The sequence below is a fragment of the Neofelis nebulosa genome, chromosome 8 (assembly GCF_028018385.1).
Source record: "Neofelis nebulosa isolate mNeoNeb1 chromosome 8, mNeoNeb1.pri, whole genome shotgun sequence".
NCBI classification, from domain to species: domain Eukaryota; kingdom Metazoa; phylum Chordata; class Mammalia; order Carnivora; family Felidae; genus Neofelis; species Neofelis nebulosa.
In genome coordinates, this window is record NC_080789.1 from 22,734,481 (window position 1) to 22,758,225 (window position 23,745).

A 23,745-nucleotide genomic window follows, 5' to 3' on the forward strand; every position below is an offset into this window, starting at 1 on the left:
TGCCATTGAGAGACCTATGTCAGGTGCTTGACATATTTTTCAAGCTTCACAAAAAACTCTGTAATTAAGTGTTGTTGTCCCTATTTTACAAATAAGGAAACAGACTCTGAGAGGCTATACCTTTTCAGATGAAAGGAAAAGGAGAAAAGGAAATGAAATTAAGGTGACAGGCACATGGATCCACTAGCTCCAGGGCTGCCACTAATTTGAAATGAACACCTTAAGAGTTCCAATGTAGAAACAGGCATCTCCAGGGAACAGACCATGGTAGGGCTGCCACCTTCCCTGCTCAATGTCGGAATCATCTGAAAATTGAGACCAGGTTGGGTAGTGGCCAAGTGCCGACAAATCCAAAGCATTCCCCAATCTCTGCCATGCATTTGGCTGTCAAATTCTTTTCAGAGAACAATCTCTATTGACATAGAGATGGGTTAACCAGAATACCAAAAGTAGAACGTCCTCAAGTACAGGGACCACCTCTGACAGCTCAGGACCTAGGATCAGTCACAATGCATGATGTGAATGGGTGAAATGAATAATGAATTAAGTGCATAATTGAAATGACGTTCCTGGATCCTCTCACCCAGGAGCTTTGGTGAGGAGGCCAACTACATGGACCAAAACCCTAGCTCTACCACTTTGCTGTGGCTGTTTCCACATCTAGACAACAGAAATAATACCTTACAGCCTTGTTGTGAGGATTCAATTAAATAATATGTATAAAGTGCCTGGCATAGGGCCTGACACAAAATGCTGGTAAAAAAATAAATAAAAGCTCCTCCCTGTTTCCTTGGAAAAAAAAGGATTTATTAGTTCTCAGAAAGTTATTTGACAGAATGGGGCAAATCAACACAACGTGAAAGGTTTAGAATCACTACTAATTGAAGATGAATCAGAGATGAGAAACACAGATCTCTCAAATCTTCCCCAGCTGCTGAAACCTAAACCTTGACCCCTAGGACTGGTGTTCATCTGCCATAAACCCAGGAGGATTCCACTTTCAACTGAAACCGCCACTCCACTTGTAGCCCAGTGGGTCTGGGTCTCTCTATAAAGAAAAGAAAATCAGATTTGGACTGTGGCCCTGGCTTTGTCGCTGATTAACTGCCTGGGGTGTAGTTCCTCCTCTATAAGCTAGGACTGCACAGTCTGCAAATCCACTCAAAGTACTGTGAAGATAAAATAACAGCTGGGCAGTCCCCTGAGTGGGGACAAAATGGAGATTTGAATGAATGGTGAGAATCTTTGCTCCAACTCACAACAGCCACCCTGTACTAAGCAGGAGGCTTCATTCAGCTGTGGGTGCTTTCCAGTTTGATCAGCTGCTCGGAACCACCAGATCCAAACCTGGGCCTGGCATTCTCTAGTTATTCTTGCCCTGGGTGATGGGAAATTACAGAGGTAGATTTCTGTTTTAATTTCTGTGATAAGCAGTATTCCCAGTTCTGAAGGCCTGACCTCATAAATGAATTTACAGTGAACACCAGCAGCTCATTTTCCTGAATCATAATTGAAATGAAAACTTCCCAAGTTTTGGTCTTCTTACATCATCTGACTTAGAATACACTATTGATGCCAAATGACTTCAAAGACCTGGTCTCTGATGAGTCCAACGTTTGATGCATATTTTTTTTTTTTTTGCCCCTTCCCTATGAATATACACAACTACACAATAATTCTGTGGTTGTAATTCTATGGTTATACTCATAGCCCCATAGCAGTTGATATTCTAATTCCGGCATTTAAATAACTGTATAGTATCTCCATGGTCTTAAGGGCAGGGGTTATGAGCAAGGAAATCTATTCAAGTGACAATCTTCAGAGACCAAGAATTATTCGAAAATCATTTTCTCCTTCTCAAAAGGCCGGTAAGTAAATTATAATAACATAATGTTGAATAATAGATTGCCATTCTTACCAACTTAAACACTTCAGGGAAATGTTTATTCATTTCATATAATCTAGGAGTAAATCTTTTATTCAAGTGAAGTTTTACTTTCCTCTAACGATGCTTCACAATAAAATGCCAAACTAAAACAGAAAGATAAAGAAAATGCTAGTGACATGCTACTTTTTAATTAGCCTCTTGATATCCTGGCGCAGAGGGAGGACAGAGAATGTGCTCTGGACATGCAACCGTATATACAAGAATTTCAATCATTCAACAACTATTTACTGAGGCTCCAACTGGAGCCAGGCTTATGTTAAATGTGGTGTAAAAGACACAGACCTGGCTTCATGGAGCTTATGACCTAATCGGGGACTCCAATAAGTAAACAATACAGGGTGATAAAAAGTCATGGCGGAGAAAAGAAGGCACTATGAGAGGGCAAGGCAAACCTTCAGCAGAAGGGTCATCTCAAAATATATGAAGGATAAGAAGGAATTAGGGAAAAAAATTAGGCTGGAGAAAGGCAGTATAAGAGAGAGAACAGCATATACAAAGAAGCAAGAGAGCACAGAGCAGGTCCAGGGTTTTAAAGAGAAGCGACAAGATTAAAATGAGCACTTTGGAAAAATAAAGCAGAGTGGCACAAGAGACAGCAGTCAGGGAACTGTTGCCAGGCCAAAGATGACAAGACCCGAATAACACCAAGAAATGTTCATTGAGCACTTTCTTCATCCAAGCATGGAGGTAAGTACCTCATGAGCATTACCTTATTAAATCTTTATGACAACCATGAGAAGGAAGAACAGATACCCATTTTACATATAAGACAACTGCTGATATATTTTTTTCCATATTATCCATTGTCCTCAATCTCTCCCAACAACTAAAATGTATTTCTTTATTGCCTTGGCTGCTGCTTAAAATAGTTCTTGGCACACACTAGATACCGAAGCCATTCAGGATAGGCCGGTGGCTGAACAGACAAACCACTAAAGAAATTTTGCCCAAGACCACATTAAGAGACCCATACCCACTGCATTCACTATACTTACCACATCAAGCTGCAATTCTTAGTCTTTCTGGTCCTTCTCAGTCTCCTGTGCTGGTCCTTCATCTCACCAACCTCACACTGTCCTGGACTCCAGCTTAGGACTCCAGTCTTGTCTATCAATACCTGTTTCACTGCTGATCTCATCTGATCCTGTGGTTTTAAATACATTTGATGTATTTAAAGTCACTGATAACTCTCAGATTTGTATCTGCATCACATATTTTTCCCATGAACTCCAGACCCTTTTATTTGACCACCAATACTCAATCAACATCCCCACTTGGACGCCTAATGACCATCTCAAACTTGCTATGTCCAAAACCCTGCTCCTTTCATAATCGTTTTCATCTCCATTAAAGGCAATTTTAATCTTCCCATAGCTCAAGCCAAAGAGGCTAAAACCTTGGTATCATTCTTGTCTTTCTCACAACTTTTATCCAATCCACTGGCAAATCCTATTATCTTTAAAATATATCCAAAATCCAACTGTCACAACCCCTACTGCTGCCACCCTCGTCTGGCTGCCTTCATTTTACCCGAATTATTGCGCAAGCTTCTCACTGGTATCCCTGCTTTCACCCTTGTCTGTGCCCCTTTACAACCAATTCTCAATTGGTTTCCACTGCCAGAGGAACCAATTAAATCTTGGGGTACGGGGGTGGCTTAGTCAGTTAAGCATCTGACTCTCCTTTTTAATTTTTTTTTTTTAACATTTATTTATTTTTGAGACAGAGAGAGAGCATGAACAGGGGAGGGTCAGAGAAAGAGGGAGACACAGAATCTGAAATGGGCTCCAGGCTCTGAGCTGTCAGCACAGCGCCCGACGCGGGGCTTGAACCCACGGACCATGAGATCATGACCTGAGCCGAAGTGGGACGTTTAACCGACTGAGCCACCCAGGCGCCCCAAGCATCTGACTCTTGATGTTGGCTCAGGTCATGATTCCAGGGTCGTGGGATCAAGCCTTGCATCAGGCTCCATGCTGAGCATGGAGCTTAATTAAGATTTTCTCTCTGTCTCTCTCCCCCTCTCCCTCTCTCAGGGCACCTAGATGGCTCAGTTGGTTAAGCATCCAACTCTTGATTTCAGCTCAGGCCATGATCTCACAGTTTGTGAGTTTGAGCCCCATGCTGAGTTCTGCACTGACAGCATGGGACCTGCGTGGGATTTTTGCTCTCCCTCTCTGTCTGCCTCTCTAAATAAACAAACAAACTTAAAAATTCTCTTTCTCTTTCTTCCCCTCTCTCCTGCTCACACTCTCTCTAAAAAATAAAAGAAAATAAAGCTTAAGTCAGATCACTCCACTACCCAAACTCCTCCAGTAGGTCCTATCTCAAAGTAAAAGTACTTACACTGGCCTAGGAGGCCCTACATGGTGATGCACCTCTTGTTACACTCCCCTCACATAGTCTTTGCCAGCCACACCAGCCTCTTGCCAGCTCTGTAACAGACCAACCCATCCACTATTCTGTCTTTGTGCCTAGTGCACTCTGCTTGGGAATCTCTCCAGATTCCTGTATGACTCACTCCTCTATCTTTCAGGTCTGTACTCAAGTGTCACCTTCTCAGTGAGCAACTCCACCTAAAACTGTAACGCTCCCAACCCCTCATTTATACATACCATATATACATACTATAATACACTACAGATTTTACTTTTTGTCTGCCTCTCCCTGGCTCTGAACTGAGGTAGGGCAAAGACTCACTTTTTTTTTCTGCTCACTTTTATATACCTAATTTCTACAAAAATGCCAGATACATGGTAGATCTCAATAAATATTTACTGAATGAAAAAAAATTAATTAATTCTCTTCTTTACAGGATCTTCACCATGCACCATGACAGCCACACCAGGTAGCAATCATCAGAGATAAACTGAGGAGATAAAACTTTAATGAAATTGAATTAGACATAGTTGATAAAGCAATAGAAAGAATGGTAGCTTTAGTTTGAAGAATCTTTCACATCTGTTTTCTAACCAACAAAGGACAAGGAGCCTGAAATAATCTGAAAATGTTTTTCAAAAATATTTTAGGAATTTTATTTTTTATAAAATTTTTTAATTCATGTATTAAAATGTATACCAAGGCAAAAGAAGTTGTGTGACTTGTATCATAAATATAAAACTAAGAATTTTCAAACCATACAAGACACATACAATGTAAAAAAAAAATCCTTATATATACAAAATGCAATGTAATTTCCATTACAAAAAACAAAGCAAGGGAAAATGCTTGAAAATGCTCATCTGCAAGTACAAAACAAAATCCTCCCCTTGACTGACCACTTGAGCTGCCATGAAACATATAGCTCCCTCATATTGGGTTTCTCTTCTTCCCTCAAGTTACCTTGTCTTCTCATCTTTTTGATATTGCCTTTTTGTCATTACCTTTTCTTCCCATTTTTCTTTTTATTTGAAGACAAGGGCCAATCAAAGGTAAAAGCCAAATGTCTGTTCTATAGTTTAACAGTCAAGTGGCTTTTAATTCCAAAAGTTAATACGTTATAGTCTGAGCTATAGTTTCTAAACATTGTATGCAAATCAAACTATGGTTTACTCTAAGTACATTATTTACATAATTTTTTTCATAAAATTAAGATCTTCACATCACATTTGCTGAAATCACAGTAAGCCTATAAATTAGTACCTCAACCCATCATAAAAAACCAAACAGCTGAACCTCCTTAACAATGTAAAAGATTGTATTCGTTATACTTATGACTGCCTCAAATGCTAAATAGTAATATCTAATCTAAAATACATCCGGAGTGGTCTAGGTCCCCTATCTATACCACATCTAATACACACCAACAATAGAAACTGGCTCACTGCTTACCTGTTAACACTAATATTCATTTGATTTACTTTCTGCTGCAGCAGCAAAATTCTTGAATTTTGGTTATTCTTATATGAACCACATCTATTAATTTATTGCCATTTCCCTTAATAATGTATTGTCAGGCAAAAATGCAGCTTTAATGCAATTAAAATTCCTAATCAGGAAGTCAAAAAAGCTAGTTACTGATGCTGATATACTTTTTCTCTGTTAAGAGCTACCTTTCCTGATTAACCTTGGAGGGAGGGAGGGAAGGAGGGAGGGAAAGAGGGAGGAAGAAAGGGAACAAAAGAGAGAAGAATACCAGTTGGAAGACAGACCAGTTTCCAGATTCACGAGGACTCTTCTGTTACTACATAGAAAAGCATAGAGAATTCTCTCGAAATTCATCTGAGTAAACAGATGCCATTCATCTGAGTAAGCAGACTTAGAAGAAAATGATTTTTTACTATTTTATATTTCTTAGAAAAATTCTGCTAGAACATAATGAAAATTGGTCCTCTCCAATTATTCTAATTTACAAAAATTCAACTGTAAAAAAAGAAAAGAAGAAAGTTGAGGATTAAGCAACGTCGAGTTCAGGGGTGTCTGGGTGGCTCAACTGGTTAAGTGACGACTCTTGATTTCAGCTCAGATCATGATCTCACAATTCATGGGACTGAGCGCCTGCATCAGGCTCTGTGCTAAGTGTGGAGCCTGCTTGGGATTCTCTCTCTCCCTGTCTCTCTGCTCCTCCCCTACACACACACATGTGCATATGCTCACTGGCTCTCTCTCTCACTCTCTCTTGAAATAAAAAAAAAAATTTTATAAAGGAAGGTCAAGTTCAGTCAAGTAACAAGTCTGGTTAAAAACCAGAGCAAGCAAGACAGCACCCAACTCAAAGATTGACAACTAGAGTCCAGTGGCAGCACAGGGCTGCCATTAGCTAGTGAGAAAAACGTAGTCCTATGATTTTTGCTTCACAAGAACTTTTGAAATCCAACACTCACTTATCTAGTGAATTTAAGGAAATGCTGCAACCTATGCACACAAACATAATATTTTTAAAGCAAATTTAAGGGGTGCAAATAAGCTTCAAGATTGTAATTGGGAGAACTATACCCCTTGGGGTAATGTGGTTCAGAAAGCAGGCCTGCTACCCTGAGGCACAGCCTGCATAATAATAGCATTAAAATACATATTTCCTTCAAATTATTCTCATTAATTATGTCAACCAATTTGAATGCATCAAGAGAGAATTTTACCAACAGTATAACAAGGTACATATTTACATTTTCATTTGCATCTTAAGGACAAACTGTTAACAATAATGAGGATGATTATGAAAAACAAGATTAAAGGTGTGTTCGTTTGGGAAAAGGCTACATTAATATTATTCACCCAACCACAAACACTTTTATAATGAATGCAGTACTGCAAAACAATTCACAGCTTTATAAAAAGTTGAAATACAGAAGTTTCAATAGAATTTTTTTCCAATTCAAAATTAAAGAGTTCAACTACATTATTCCTTAACTACTTTACTCTAACATCTGTAAAATATATAAAATACCAAGATTATCAACAGTCACATATGTTTTGAAGTCAGGAGACACGTGTATTTTCTTAAGATTGGTTCCATTTGTGTAGAAGGTCTGTGAGGATTCCCCAGTGTCAACACTCCACCACTGTTCAGAGAAAAACAAAATTCTCATTAGACTGGTAATTACTCTGTGTGACAATTGCAGTTAGTGCCAGCCAGGTCCTTCACTCTATCATCTCCCCACTCCCAAACTTCGGCAAACTGTAGGAAAAATGTCTGAGGTTTAATATTAACAACCTAGTCACTATTTCCTGATTAATCCTGGTGACTGCCCCACAGTTATGCAACACTAACCCCACTGCAAGGTATGCTGGAAAAACGTGCAGCCTACAGAAAGCTACAAACACAAGGCTATACAAAGTAAACTATGGCCATGACTGCACTGAACTCTGCCACCTGCATATCTTTCTTAGTAGAATGAAAAGAATAACCCTGTTTTCTTTAAAAATGCCCCTTTGCAGGTGTGCCTGGGTGGCTGAGTCAGTTAAGCCTCTGACTTCGACTCAGGTCATGAACTTGCAGGTCATGAGTTCAAGCCCCGCATCAGGCTCTGTGCTGACAGTTCAGAGCCTGGAGCCTGCTTCAGAATCTGTCTCCCTCTCTCTCTGCCCCTCCCCGTTTGCACCTTGTCTCTCTCACAAATAAACATTAAAATTAAAATTAAAAAAATTAAAATGCTCCTTTGCAGACACAGACTGGTATTCTGATAGACACTGAGACTATTTCTTATTATAGGACACCAGACAGAATGTTCTCTCTACTGAATCTTCATTTTTAAATTTTTTTTAATTAAAAAAAATTTTTTTAATGTTTATTTATTTTGAGAGACAGAGAGAGACAGAGCACAAGTGGGGAAGGGGCAGAGAGAGAGGGAGACACAGAATCTGAAGCAGGCTCTGAGATGTCAGCACAGAGCCCAAAGCAGGGCTCAAACTCACGAAATGTGAGATCATGACCTGAGCCAAAGTCGGTGCTTAACCGACAGAGCCACCCAGGAGCCCCAGCTTAATCTTCCTTTTAATCAGGATGATTCAAGAGCCTATGACCATGTTGCTCTATATAAGAGTCTATACATTTATTTGCTAAATAAATATTAAACATCTTAACTGCATGCAGCAGGTGCTCCGGCCAATCCTTCCTTTCTCCTCCTGATCACTGAATTTGGTCAAATTATAACAGTGTTTACAGCTATTTACCAAATGGAGATATTCATAAAGCTTACCCATGTATCTCACAGCTAAAATGAGGGTAAAAGAGACAATGAACATAAACACCTTTTGAAAAGGCATCAGGTACATCAAGATTCAGAGTATCATGAACAAAATAATGGTGTCACTCATTTTTGTAACTGGGGGCAGTGCCTAACATTCTGTGCTTGACTGGGTAAACTATTCGTGTTTCCTCAGTAATAGTAACTGGTAAAAGTATACCCCATGGACTTTAGTAAACCTCACTAAAGCAACTTGTAGTAACTTGAAATTTTCCAGAAGTGGCGATTTTGCTTTATAAAATAGCAATGTAATCAAGACTGCACAGGACACATTCCACCTACTTGAGAGAAAATTCATTACTTTCCATTCCCTAGAAACAAATCACACAGATAGTAAGGCCCTTAAAGATCACCTAGATCAACTGCCTCATTTACAAATACGGAAACCAGGGTTCTTAGAGAAGAAAGGCCTTGTCACCTAAGATGATACTGCTAGCAGGTGGCAGAAGCAGAACTGTTTCTGGTACCTAATCTAGTGCCACTACCTTTCCCTCTACTGAAACAAACCACTCTGCTTAGAAACATTGTATCAAGCCACTAAGTTGAATACTGACTAAAAAACAATGACATTAAAAATAGCTAATATAGGGGCGCCTGGGTGGCTCAGTCAGTTAAGCGTCCAACTTCGGCAAAGGTCATGATCTCACAGTTCGTGAGTTCGAGCCCTGCATCAGGCCCTGTGCTGACAGCTTAGAGCCTGGAGCCTGGAGCCTGCTTCGGATTCTGTGTCTCCCTCTCTCTTTGCCCCTCCCCAGCTCATGCTTGCACTCCGTCTCTGTCAAAAATAAATAAACTTAAAAAAAATTTTTTTAATAAAAGAAATAGCTAATATAGGGAATTTTTAGGGCAATGAAACTATTCTGTATGATACTACAATGGTAGACACATGTCATTATACATTTGTCAAAATTCACAGAATGAACAACACCAAGAGTGGTACTAATGACATGCCAGTGTAAGTTCATCAATTGTAACAAATGTACCACTCTCTTGATAATCTATGGACAGTGGAGGAAGCCTGTGCATGTGTGGGGGCAGGAGGTATATGAGAACTCTGTACTTTCTGCTCAATTTTGCTGTGAACCTAAAACTGCTCTAAAAAATAAAGTGAATTTGAGGCGCCTGGGTGGCTCAGTCAGTTAAGCATCCAAGTTGGGCTCAGGTCATGATCTCGTGGCTCGTGAGTTCAAGCCCTGTGTCGGGCTCTGTGCTGACAACTGAGAGCCTGGAGCCTGCTTCAGATTCTGTGTCTCCCTCTCTCTGCCCCTCCCTTGCTTGTGCTCTGTCTCTCTCAAAAATAAATAAAACATTAAAATTTTTTAAAAAAGAAATAAAGTGAATTTTAAAAAATATCTAACATTTACTCAAGGTACACTATGTGACTCTATGTATGAGTGCTTTACATGCATTAACTCCTTTAACCATCCCAACTCTATGAGCTAGAGTTTATTATTATACCCATTTTTACAAATAAGAAAATCAAAGCATAGAGAGATTAAATAATCTCATGCAAAATCACAAAGCTAATGGGTGGCAGAGACAGGCTTTGACTTTGGGCAGTCTGCCCTGGCTCACTCTCCTGACTATTACATTCTCTTTCCTCTATATAATGGCACACCTGCTTTTATCACCATGTATTCCACATTTCAAACCAGCTTTCTTCTTGTAAGTATGAATTAATGTCGATTTCCTATCATTCTAACTTATGTATTCTATGGCATTACACAAGTAAACAGCTACATTATATTATTTTTTAACTTTATGATAGAAATAATTTTGAGGGCTGCCTGGGTGGCTTAGCTAGTTAAGTATACAACTCTTGATCTCGACTCAGGTCATGATCTCATGGTTTGTGAGATCGAACTCCGCGTTGGACTCTGGGCTGATAGTGTAGAGCCTGGTTGGGATTCTCTCTGCCCTTCTCCCACTCGTGCTCTCTCTTTCTCAAAATAAATAAACTTTAAAAAAAAAAAAAAAGAAAGCATTTTGAAAGTTAAGAGCTTTTTAGCTACTGGATATCTACTTTACCCTACTGACATTCGATTTATATAGCTTAGATTCTTTAGTAAACAGACTCAAAAGGCTCATTCCTTTGGACACTACAGCAGCTGTTCCTTTTTACTTCTAATTTGCTCTGTGCTTTTGATAGTCTCATTAACATGCTGAGTATGTGCAGGCTGGGCTATATCATAATCCGTTTAACCATGCTAGTAATCAAACCAGAGGGAAGAACAGCTTGACTGTCATTTAAATATACAGACTGAATGTATAGGCTATGGATTCTTACTCCCTTAAGACATAGCCTCTACAGTACAGACATCTATTCTGTTGCTCTATTTCAAGGTTCTCCAAGAACTCTGGGAATCCTGTCATTGATTGCTATCACACCTTATAAGCCAGATTCATGATTATGTGACAGCCTTCTCTGGGGCCCACAGTATCAAATGACATGGTCTCCAGAAGCTCAGTGTCAAAGTTGAGCAATTATGTTTTTCAACAGGTAATGGACTCAAGGCCCCCTGCTTCCAACCCAAAGATCACAATGCTGCTCCTCCAAGCATCATCCTCAGAGGAGACTAAGAGTCTCAGTTTATCTTTACATTAAAGGAAAATAGATGGTGACAGTTTCAAGATCCCTTCCAGTAACTAAATAAACTATACCAAAAAGGTATAGTTTAATGCAACATTTTATAAATAGCAGTGCATTCTCAATGCAACTCAAAAAGGGTTTGTAACAAACATCCTCTCACAGAGCTAAAAACTGTCTTCTTTCTTATAAGGTACATTTTTATGTTGAGTAAAACTGTAATTATGTGGGTCTCATATAACCAAAAACTTAAATTCATTTATTCAAATATTTTTCAACGTTTATTTATTTTTGGGACAGAGAGAGACAGAGCATGAACGGGGGAGGGACAGAGAGAGAGGGAGACACAGAATCGGAAACAGGTTCCAGGCTCTGAGCCATCAGCCCAGAGCCTGACGCGGGGCTCGAACTCACGGACCGTGAGATCGTGACCTGGCTGAAGTCGGACGCTTAACCGACTGCGCCACCCAGGCGCCCCTATTCAAATATTTTTGAACACCTATACTGTGTTAGACAATTAATCAGAATCATTTCTTACACTTGAATTTTTTCAGTAAGAAATAAAAGTATTATAAGATCTAATTTATTAGGGATCTATTTTAAGTGGTCAGTACTATAGTATCTTCAACCCTTTCACAAATGTACCACCATTCAAAAGACTCACTGCAAGCATCCCCCTCCCTACGAAGCCTCTGCTAACTCCATCTTTATGCACACATGTCCCAGAACCCTCCTATACTTTACAGACTATTTATTCACTATCTGTTTTCCCCAGACTATACGTCACTGAAAGGCAAAACCAAGTCTTAAAACACTGTGCCATATAGCAGTGTCTTAGCACACAGTGGGCACAGAACACATTCGTACCGAGTGGATAAATACATGCAAGCACCAAAAAAGGACCCGGAGGCACCACAACACACACAATGAACATCGGTTTCATCATCTATAAGCCAAGAATAATGAAATTTAAGCTTACAAAGCTGGCTTATGAGATGATGTAAGTAAAGCATTTTGTAGGCTATAAAATAAAGCAATATACTGTTGCTACTATTATTACAAATGCTACTAGTAGTACCTAAGAGATTTCACAGGGTGTCTGGGTGGCTCAGTCAGTTAACAGTCCGACTCTTGGTTTCTGCTCAGGTCATGATCTCACAGTTCGTGAGTTCAAGCCCCACATTGGGCTTTGCAATGACAGTGTGGAGCCTGCTTGGGATTGTTTCTCTCCCTCTCAAAATAAATAAATAAACTTAAGGGGAAAAAAAGGAAATTTCACAAATTTTTTTCACAAATAATTCAAAACTTTCAACCAAAATAGTTAACCATCAGTGGAAAATAAAATTAAGTTAAACACCCAACTTTCTAGTCATTCTGATCATCTAAGTATGGGGCAGTATGAGAGCTGTGTACAGAGAACATCCCTAACACTGTCATCAAAACTTCCAAGAGAACTGAGGAAAGTAGCCTTGCAGATCTGTCTCATCTAGGCCAAATGAGGATAACAGTCACTGCCCTTCCATTCTGCTAGGTTGTATGAGGCCCAACTGAGAAACAGGAAGTGAAAATAGCTTGGAAAGTAGTACACAGGCTGTTCTTTTCTTTCACAGTCTTTGAGGAACTCTTACCTTAAGATATCCTCCAGCAGAGACAAGCATTTTGCTATCTGGTGAAAAGCAAAGGTCAGTCACCCAGCCTCCATGGGTAGCAGCTCCTTCTTCTACTGAAATCGGAGCGCATAAATGAAGCAGCTCACCATTTGAGACATTCCATATCTACACAAACAAAATACACAATGCATTAACAAGGTCACCCAGAAGTTTTATATATCTATCCATCTAATCTGGAACATATTTGGAAATCTTTCTCAAAAATATAATTACAATTCAGTGATACCTTAGGAATTTTTTTAGATTGCATTCTCTCCTGTTCAATTTTTTAAATGCCACTCACTATAATAAAAATGTAATTATTATAAAATAATAAAATATTTATCATTAACCATATTCCAAAAAATAAAACAAGAGAACTTAGAACAATTGGTCAGAATACTGTGATCCTTTTCATTTAGTAAGAGAATAATGGGAGAAGCAAGGAGTAAACAAAAAAGGCTTAACAAACTATTAAAAAAAAAAAAATAGAATTCTAGGGCAGGATCTACCATGAAAAATGCTGACAGAGGTCATTCAAACACCTAAAGTCATTCAAACATATTTAAACACTAAGTGCCTTAAGGTTTTACGTGTGTGTGTGTGTGTGTGTGTGTGTATATACACATACACACATATATAAAGATACAAATATATATAAAGATTATTTTACTAGATCCTTATGAACAACCCAATCACAGATGCTAATATTTCCATTTATTTCCAGTGATAATTAATACACGGGCAGTACTCTAATAATAAATGCACAACAGAGTAAGAAAAAGAGGCATAAACAGCAAAGGAAAATGACCAAAACCATCATTTGTAAATGTTTTCCTAGAAACATTTGATCCAAGAAAATCAAATGGACAGACTCATTAGAATTTAGTAAGATAGCTAAATATCAGAGATACATATATACAGAGAGAGAAAAAAATTACTACAGCTACATTTTAAATAATCAAGGAAAAACACTTTTTGTTTAATGTACTAAAGAAAAAATTTTAAATGACATGCATTTAAAGAAAGAATATGGGGCAGCTAGGTGGTTCAGTGGGTTAAGTGGCCGACTACGGCTCGGGTCGTGATCTTACAGTTCTTGAATTCAAGCCCGAGCCCACATCAGGCTCTGTGCTGACAGCTCAGAGCCTGGAGGCTACTTTGAATTCTGTGTCTCCTCTCTCTCTCTGCCCTTCCCCCAACACACGCTGTCTCTCTTTCTCTCAAAAATAAACATTAAAAAAAATTTTTAATTAAAAAAATTAAAAAATAAATTAAAGAGAATTGGTTTCCTCAAGCGTTTCTGAAAAATGAAATACTCCTTCATAACCAGTAAAGGAGCCCTTTTCATCTAAGATGAGAAGTCAGAGCAAAATGAATGTTCCCAAAGCAGCCCTGCCACCTCAGTTGACATGGCATTTATTAGAACAGTACAGAGAAGATTGGTTACTTAGCCCTCAAGCAGGAGAATCTTAATTTTCCTGGAAAGACCATCTGATAATTCCTCTATTCCTGCAAACTGAATACTCTCTCATGAATTTTAAATCTTCCTTTGTAAAAAAAAGAAAAAAAAAAGACGTTCTTCAAATACACTGGTTACTAAAACAGCCATCCCAACACCCAAATTTTTCCCATCAACTGCCCAATCCTTCTAACACAACCAGAGGCAGGCAATCCCATGAGGACTGTAATAGGCCACACTATAAATGTTGACTATCCAATGGATATAGTTCCATTAAGTGATTCTTTCAGTGCTCAGAAGAGCAGAATTTGCAATTCATTTATAATCTACTTAATGATTTATAAAATTATTTTATTCAAATTCTGCCACTATAAACAACCTTTGGTTCAGGTCCAAGTATCCCAATGAATCATTCTCAAGCTAAAAGCAGACAACCAAGTGCAAACAGCTCAGGAATTTGCATCCTCACATTCAGAGACTGTATTCTTTTTTTCTTCTTCTTTTTTTTTTTTAAGTAGGCTCCATGCCCAGCACAGAGCCCAACATGGGGCCTGAACTCACAACCCAAAGATCAAGACCCAAGCAGAGATCAAGATTTGGATGCTTAACTGACTGAGCCACCCAGGTGCCCCCACAAACCCTAACTCATACACTTCATTCTAACTAAAACTAATTCTTTCCTGCAGAGGAGCGCAGCTGTGAACACACTGTGCACAGGAAATAAAGCAAACAAGGTCTCACCCAACCAGAACCCCAGGGCCTGTACTTCTCAGTCACATTAACAAAGGTCCCCCATGTGGTACAGAGCACTAACCAAAGCTACAGAAAGAGCAGCGCTTTTTCATGTCAGCAAACACCCTACCCTGATTTCTCCATTGTCATCTCCAGTCGCCAACAGGGTACTGTCCACAGAGAAGGCAGAGCAGCGCACACAGCCTTTGTGGCCCCTCAGCTCATGAAGAGGGGAAAGAAGTTCAAAACTCCAAATCTGGAAAGCAATTAAGATTGTTTAAGAATAGTAAATACACTCAAAGTAAGTACCTGCAAACCCTGTCTTGGGGCTGACTAGCCATAAATTCAATCATATGGAAGTTCTAACATTCAACAGTTAAATAAATTTTCATTAGAGGCCCAAGTCTCAACTTGCAACATTGTTTTTTCCTTATCTTCCCTGTAATTACTTATGTTAATAACTTAAGCTCAAGGACCAAAATCACAGCTTCTTTAACTTTAGACGTAAAAGGAATAGCAAATCAGTTAAGAACAGTCTACAGAGTAGAGCCAACTTGAGTGTGAGTCCTGGCTCCCTTGTACTGACAACTCATGTAAGTTTCTCTAGCTTTCGTTTCTGCACCTGTACAATTGGGTAATAGTACCTATGGTGTGAAGATTAAGTGAGATAATAGTGAAATTCTAGCACAAGGCCTAATATATGACAAGTGTTCTTTAAAGATCACTATCTTACTGTCTTGGCAGCCAAAGTACTGTTTATTTCTTTCCAATATTCTTTGTGGTTCAATGTCATCACCATTTAATAAGAATGTACTGTAATTGCCATGTTCCAGACACCGTGAGCTAAGAACTGGTGGTATAAAGATGAACTGGATACCCTCCCTGTCCTTGAAAACTCTATAATCAGGTATACAGACTTATGAATCATTAAGTGAATAGTTACATGAAGTAAATGCTCTAAGAAACTGGAGTAATCTGGAACACTGAAGGTAGAGCAGCTAACCCTGCCTGACAGGCAGGAAAGGGTTCACTGAAAAGCAGACATCAAACCTACCTCTGAAAGAATGAGTCATAATGCTTCGCGGTAAAAAAAAGAGAAGTTGTGTCATGCCAAAGTTAACTGAGTACACAAAAGATGGAAGTAAAAGTAGCCTGGCACAGAAGGAACAATGCGGCAGAAAGAGACGGTCAAGGGCAAAGGAGTCTGGCATAAAAACCATCAAGTCGCAGAAGGTATTTCAACAGGAGATTCAGGCAGTAGTAAGAAACATAAACTGGAGGAGGCACAGACCAAAGAAAGGTTCACCAATGAAGGAGGAGACCAAATCTTATGGAGTGGGATAAGGAGGAGAAGAATGAGCCAAGAAACACTGAGAAGTAATCAACAGAACATGAAAGACAGGACAGAGTCCAGCCAATTCCAAGGTTTGTAGTTTGGAAAAATGGGTAATGAGGTCATTAACAAAGATGGATAAAAAAGAAGAGAATGGATAGTCAATGTCCCCAACCAGGCAGCATTTCACTGGAATGTTATTTTCCAAAGTATCAACTTACATTAATTGCATAAACTTTTACAATGGATACGCAATTAAATGTAAATCCCTTTCAGTGCTTTTTCCCACCTATAATATATGGTAGAAATTGCATTTTATCAGTAATAGATAAAAAAGTCATTAGTAAGGCAGAAATCAAAAGTCCTCAATGTTATTCATTTAATCTATTTGACACACTAAACGTCAATGGGCATCTGTCAAAAACCCACAAAACGGGACACACACATAGACACTTACTGTTTTATACATCATTTGGACTCATAATAAATAACCAATACCTAACTTTTATACATGCATATTTCAACTAACTGACCTACCTTTGCAGTCTTGTCAGCAGATGTAGATGAAAACTTAGTAGCATCAGGAGAAATATCACAAGAAAGTACTGTATCTTGGTGACAGACAAAATCTTTTTCTATTCTTCCAGTAATAATACTCCACACCTTCAAAAAGAAATACAGAAGTTGGCACTTTTAAGAACATTTTGAGGGCACCTGGGTGTCTCAGTCGGTTAAGCATCTGACATTGGCTCAGGTCATGATCTCACAGCTCGTGAGTGTGAGCCCCGTGTCAGGCTCTGTGCTGACAGCTCAGAGCCTGGAGCCTGCTTTGGATTCTGTGTCTCCCTCTGTCTCTGACCCTCCCCTACTCACACTCTTTCTCTCTCCTTCAAAAATAAATAAACGTTAAAAAAAATTAGAAAAAGAACATTTTGTATTACTGAGCATAATCATCTAGAATATATTATCTATAAAATAAGAGCTTTAGCACAATGGTTGTTCTGACCTCTTTAAGTGCCCTTAAACACACAGATGAAGGTGATCGCAGTAAACAGAAAACAGCCATGAGAAAACAGAAATTTAAAAATTTAGGTACTTACCACCCATCTGCTTTTAGCTATCACAATATAATCATTACAATATCAGAATACTTTAAAAACAAAAACAAAAAAACCTTGTGCTTCAAATTACCTTCACTGTTCCATCAAATGACCAGGAAAGCAGTCTTGAATTTTTCAAGAGCCTAAAGTCTTTCACTGTTTCCTGATGGGCTTGTAGAAAGACATATTCCTCTGATTGCCAATTCCACACCTAATTATCAAAGAAGTAAGTCTGTTATAACCCTCTTCCCATGATATCCCATTGGAGGAGTGGGGTAGTATGTGCTCAATAGCCTAACATCTTTTATCCTCATGGCATTTCAGTAAAATAAAGAAGAATACCGCTAAGTGAAATTACTCAGGGAAAGACAAATAAATATCATATGACTTCACTCATATGAGGACTTTAAGATACAAAACAGATGAACATAAGAGAAAGGAAGCTAAAATAATATAAAAACAGGGAAGGGGACAAAAGATAAGAGACTCTTAAACATAGAGAACAAATAGGGTTGCTGGAAGGTATGTGGGAGGGGGGATGGGCTAAATGGGTAAGGGGCATTAAGGAATCTACTCCTGAAATCATTGTTACACCATATGCTAACTTAGATGTAAATTAAAAAATACATAAATTATTAATAAAAAAAGAAAACCAAAGAAGAATACCAAGAAAAAAATAGGGTGTTCCCATTTTAGAGACCGAGAAGAGAAAAGCTGGGATTAATTAACCTAAGTGACAAAATAAAATACGTTTCCTCCTAAATAAAACTCATTTTCCGTGCCTGGGTGGCTCAGTCAGTTGAGCATCTGACTCTTGATTTCAGCTCAGGTCATCCCAGGGTCATGGGATAGAGCCCCATGTTGGACTCTGGGCTGAGTGTGGTGCCTACTTGAGATTCTCTCTCTCCTCCTGCCCCTCTCCGCTGTTCACACTCTCTCTAAACAAATTAAATCTTTAGAAAAAAAATCACTTTCTTCAGTTTCTTGGAGAGCAATTAATTACACCAGAAGATAGAGAAAAGCCGCAATATGCTAGTGAGCTCTCCATCCAATTAAATTTTCCAGAGAAAAGTATCCCCATTACATATTCACAGTTTCCTAAGCCCTGTAAGTTAGGCCAAGACTGAAGATTCTAGCTCCACTAACAAACAATCCTAAAGTACATATGGAAGCAGAAAAAGATCCAGAATAGCCAAAGCAATCTTGAAAAAGAAAACCAAAGCTGGAGGGATCACAATCTCGGACTTCAAGCTATACTACAAAGCTGTAATCATCAAGACAGTATGGTACTGGCACAAGAACAGACATTCAGATCAATGGAACAGAATAGAGAACCCAGAAATGGACCTACAAATGTATGGCCAACTAATCTTTGACAAAGTAGGAAAGAGTATCCAATGGAATAAAGACTGTCTGTTCAGCAAGTGGTGCTGGGAAAACTGGACAGCGACATGCAGAAAAATGAACCTGGACCACTCTTACACTATACACAAAAATAAACTCAAAATGGATGAAAGACCTAAATGTAAGACAGGAAGCCATCAAAATCTTCAAGGAGAAAGCAGGCAAAAACCTCTCTGACCTTGGCCACAGCAACTTCTTACTCAACACGTCTCCAGTGGCAAGGGAAACAAAAGCAAAAATGAACTATTGGGACCTCATCAAAATAAAAATCTTCTGCACAGCGAAGGAAACAATCAGCAAAACTAAAAGGCAACTGACGGAATGGGAGGAGATATTTGCAAATGACATTATCAGATAAAGGGTTAGTATCCAAACTCTATAAAGAATTTATCAAACTCAACACCCAAAAACCAAATAATCCAGAGAAGAAATGGGCAAAAGACATGAATAGACACTTCTCCAAAGAAGATATCCAGATGGCCAACCGACACATGAAAAAATGCTCAACGTCACTCATCAACGGGGAAATACAAATCAAAACCACAATGAGATACCACCTCACACCTGTCAGAATGGCAAACAACAACTCAGGCAACAACAGATGTTGGCGAGGATGCAGAGAAAGAGGATCTCTTTTGCGCTGCTGGTGGGAATGCAAACTGGTACAGCTACTCTGGAAAACAGTATGGAGGTTCTCGAAAAATTGAAAATAGAACTACCTTATGATCCAGCAATTGCACTACTAGGTATTTACCCAAGGGATACAGGTATGTTGTTTCAAAGGAGCACATGCACCTCAATGTTTACAGCAGCGCTATCAACAATAGCCTAAGTACGGAAAGAGCCCAAATGTCCATCAACAGATGAATGGATAAAGAAGACGTGGTATGTATATGTGTGTATACACAGGCGCGCGCGCACACACACACACGAATGGAGTATTACTCGGCAATCAAAATCTTGCCATTTGCAACTACTTGAATGGAACTAAAGGGTATTATGCTAAGCAAAATTAGAGAAAGACCAATATCATACAACTTCATTCATATGAAGAATTTAAGATACAAAACAGATGAACATAGGGAAGGGAAGCAAAAATAATATAAAAACAAGGAGGGGGACAAAACATAAGAGACTTAAATATGGAGAACAGAGGGCTGCTGGAGGGATGGGAGGGGGGATGGGCTAAATGGTTAAGGGGCATTAAGGAATCCACTCCTGAAATCACTGTTGCGCTATATGCTAACTAACTTGGATGTAAATAAATAAATAAATACATACATACATACATACGTACATACTAGCTCCAATGAAGTTACTGAGTCCTACGGGCCCTAATGCCTGGGAAGGTCAGCTGACTAGAGCAGCTTCAAACCAAGTCACAGAATGTCTAAGTTTTAGAGATATTAAATATCCCCTTAATGCAATCCTCAAATTGACAAAGTGATATAGTACATTATTTTCCATATGGAGCTCCAGGAAGAATTCCTCAAGCACAAAAGGAAGAGAAGAAATTGAAATGATGGAGACAGTGCATTCAAAGTAGGCTTGAGGTAAGGTATGGGCTGGAAGTATGATTCACAACCTGAGAAGGGCTTTTCAAATAAAGGCAATGAATGTTTAAGTTAAAGCACAGGAACAGGAAAACATGGAAAGATTATGAGGACCAGTTTATAGCTCAATCTGGCTGAAATACAGGATATGCAGAAGAATCAGAAAAATAAGGTTGGGAAGATATTAAAAAAATAATAAGTCCAGTGGGCTTGATGAAGTTGGACTTCTGAGCTGTGGGCAATCAAGTAGACTAGAACAGATTTTTCTTCTAATTTTTAACATCAGGAATAAAAAGATAAAGAAAAATCAGTAACCACCACAGGTATGCACATTAGTGATAGTCTGGGTCAAGTTTTTGACTGGTGAAGGTTCAACAGTAGAAATATCTTTAGGCTTTTCCTGTCAGGCTTAGGCAAAACTATAAAAGAAATGACACTTCTCTTATTCCCTTTCTTTACTCCTTTATCCTCCACACTTAAGCAGCCCCCCCCACCCCACCCCCACCCCCCCGCCACCACCGAGCCCTGGCTCTCAGATCTCTATCTCCTCTGTCTCCAAGTGCTCATTTACAGAAGGAGGATATCAGGAGCAGGGTATCTGTATGAGAGCAAGGGGACCCTAGAAGAGGAGTTAGAAATGAGAGGAATTTTGAAGAGAATGTATTAGGAATTTCAGCATTTTAAGAACTCAAGGAGACATGTTGAGGAGGAGGAATAAAGAGAGGTTTCTCTGGCTCCCCAAATCATATCAGAAAAGAAAGGCACCCTGTGTGACTAAGCATAAAATACACCTAGATCATTTCCACTAGGAACTTTCTGGGTTGCTCCTACTTTCTGGGCATTACTGCAATTGAGAATCAGTGACTACTATTAACAGCTCTTCCTCAGTGACCAGTACTGCCATTCCCAGCTGTGTCTGATTCAATGTTCAATCTTGAGTTGGGTTCTTACTGCTGCCCTCCACGTCAAGAAGTCAGAGATCCTTCCTGAGCAGATAGAACAAAAAGTTTGACAATGACTGAGGAAAGATTAAGAACAGCCTTAGCGGTTTGTTGCAAAAGCTTTCTGATAAGGCAGTGATGACAGGGACACCTTTTTTACTGGACTCAAACACACTGTACTAACTGAATTACCTTATATAATAGCTAAACTTTCACCAGCATTAACCAAATGTATTGAGTTTGGGGATGTCCCTACCATGAGCTATAATTTTTGCAATGTATGTACACTACAGAATGTTTTCAGCTATATAAATGGTAAAATTTAAATTTTAAAAATGCTGAAGAATCTTCTTATACCTGTAAGAATTAATATAGTGTCATAGCTCAGGTGAACATGGCTGCTACTTGGGCTATATTTATCTCAAGAAAAAGGATCAAAAACTACCAAAGGTAGACCTCAATTTTTACAATGCTAGGTGCTATAATCAATCAAGTGAATTGATTTTTAAATTTTGGAAATAACTTTGGTTCAGCTCAACAGAGATTTACTGAACTCCTGCTAAATTCTAGGCACTGGGGATACAAAAATGAATCAAATAAACCTCCAAGATGATAACTATGTGACGTGTGTAGATTCATTAAATAACTTGATCACTGTAATTATTTAACAATGTGTATATATCAAATCATAATGTATGTTCAAAACATATACAATTTTGTCACACCTCAACAAAGAGGGCTGGGGCATAAACTTCCAATTAATTATTTATTAAAAAGTTAAAATAAAAACCCAACCAGTCAATTCTTCAAAATACCCATCAAGAGTTTTGTTACATGAATATATACTAAAACATTTAATTTTTTTTAAATTTTTTTTAACGTTTTATTTTTGAGACAGGGAGAGACAGAGCATGAACAGGGAGGGTCAGAGAGAGGAAGACACAGAATCCGAAACAGGCTCCAGGCTCTGAGCTGTCAGCACAGAGCCCAACGCAGGGCTCGAACTCATGGACCACGACGAGATCATGACCTGAGCCAAAGTCGGCCACTTAACCGACTGAGCCACCCAGACGCCCCTATACTAAAACATTTTAAATGTAAGAAGTATTCTGGGTAGAGCAGAAAAAGAGGATGAAACACCACTTAACTCATATTTCTAAAATAATCTAACTCTGAACCTAAAAATATTCCTAGAAATTATTTCTCTCTCTGGCTGAGAATACCTGATGTTCAAGCAGGTCATTAAACCTATGATTTTAGCTTCTGACAGAAAAACTATACAAGGTCTATACAAGGTCTATACAAAACTATGCAAGGTCTCAACAGAATCTCATCAGATGTAGTTTAGTTTCACCCATTTCAAAGCAATCTGGAGAGGAAGAAAGGTGAATATTACACTGAGTTTCATAGCTAATGCTAATAACAATATCATGGGAGCCTATAGTAACTTTCTGCACGGAAACCAAATTTCATTCCAATCATATAGAACTCACAAAGACATAACATAAAAATATTTTTTTCAAAATAGTTTTTTTTATTTAAGTAATCTCTATCCCTGATGTAAGATTTGAACTCATGACCCCAAGATCAACAGTCACATGCTCTTCCAAATAAGCCAACGAGGCACCCTGTCAAAAGAGTTTTAAATACTGTAAATATTGCTAATGCAAGAAACACATGTTAAATGAAAGAACATACAGTAACTTCTATTGAACATATGTATTTATATCTCCTTCACTTCTAAAACCCTACTACAATGACAAGCTAAAGGGAATAGGAACAAAAATGTTGGAGCCTGAAAAGCAGAATGATAGAACCAAGAAAAGAGCAGAACCAAGAAATAGAGAATAGCAGAACCAAGAAAACGGAATCCTAAAAGCATTAGGGAAAAACCGAAGCAACAAAACTGACAGTACAGAATTCACCAATTGCTCAGAAACTTAGGTCACTGAGTACATCCAGAGGTGGGAATGAGGATGGGCATAGGACCAGAACTATTAGGAATTCTGGGAAGATGGCAACAGTGCAGGTGAGTTTTGTTTTTTTTTTTAATCTCCCTGAAGCCTCCATTAAAAGTGGACAAAGCAACTGCAATACCAAAACCAAAAATGCACAGACAACACTGACAACAAGACCCTGTTAACTGACAAAGTATTCCCATAAACCCCAAGATACAAGTGAGTAGGGACAAACTGAGAGCTGCAAGACTTGCATCCCAGCATCTATGTGGAAAGTATAGAGAAGTATGGAGAGTCTGACAAACCTAAAAAGAGAATTCCAAAAGAGCCAAGTACATTCACTGGAAAGCTCAGTGGACCAATGGGACAGCAGCAGCAGACACTGAATGCAA

General features: G+C 38.8%; 1 protein-coding gene across 2 annotated transcripts in view; it reads right to left on the reverse strand.

Moving 5' to 3' along the window:
- Positions 1 to 4,818: 4,818 nt before the first annotated feature.
- The window catches only part of APAF1 (apoptotic peptidase activating factor 1), a 93,482-nt gene continuing 74,555 nt past the window's right edge, over positions 4,819 to 23,745 (reverse strand). For both annotated transcript variants that reach the window (XM_058741685.1, XM_058741686.1), the window contains exons 23-27: positions 17,589 to 17,708; positions 16,935 to 17,060; positions 15,195 to 15,320; positions 12,850 to 12,996; positions 4,819 to 7,449 (exon numbers count right to left, since the gene is read on the reverse strand). In XM_058741685.1, coding sequence (XP_058597668.1) covers positions 7,303 to 7,449; positions 12,850 to 12,996; positions 15,195 to 15,320; positions 16,935 to 17,060; positions 17,589 to 17,708 — 666 coding nt within the window. In that variant the 3' untranslated portion in view covers positions 4,819 to 7,302. The remainder of the gene's footprint in view (positions 7,450 to 12,849; positions 12,997 to 15,194; positions 15,321 to 16,934; positions 17,061 to 17,588; positions 17,709 to 23,745) is intronic.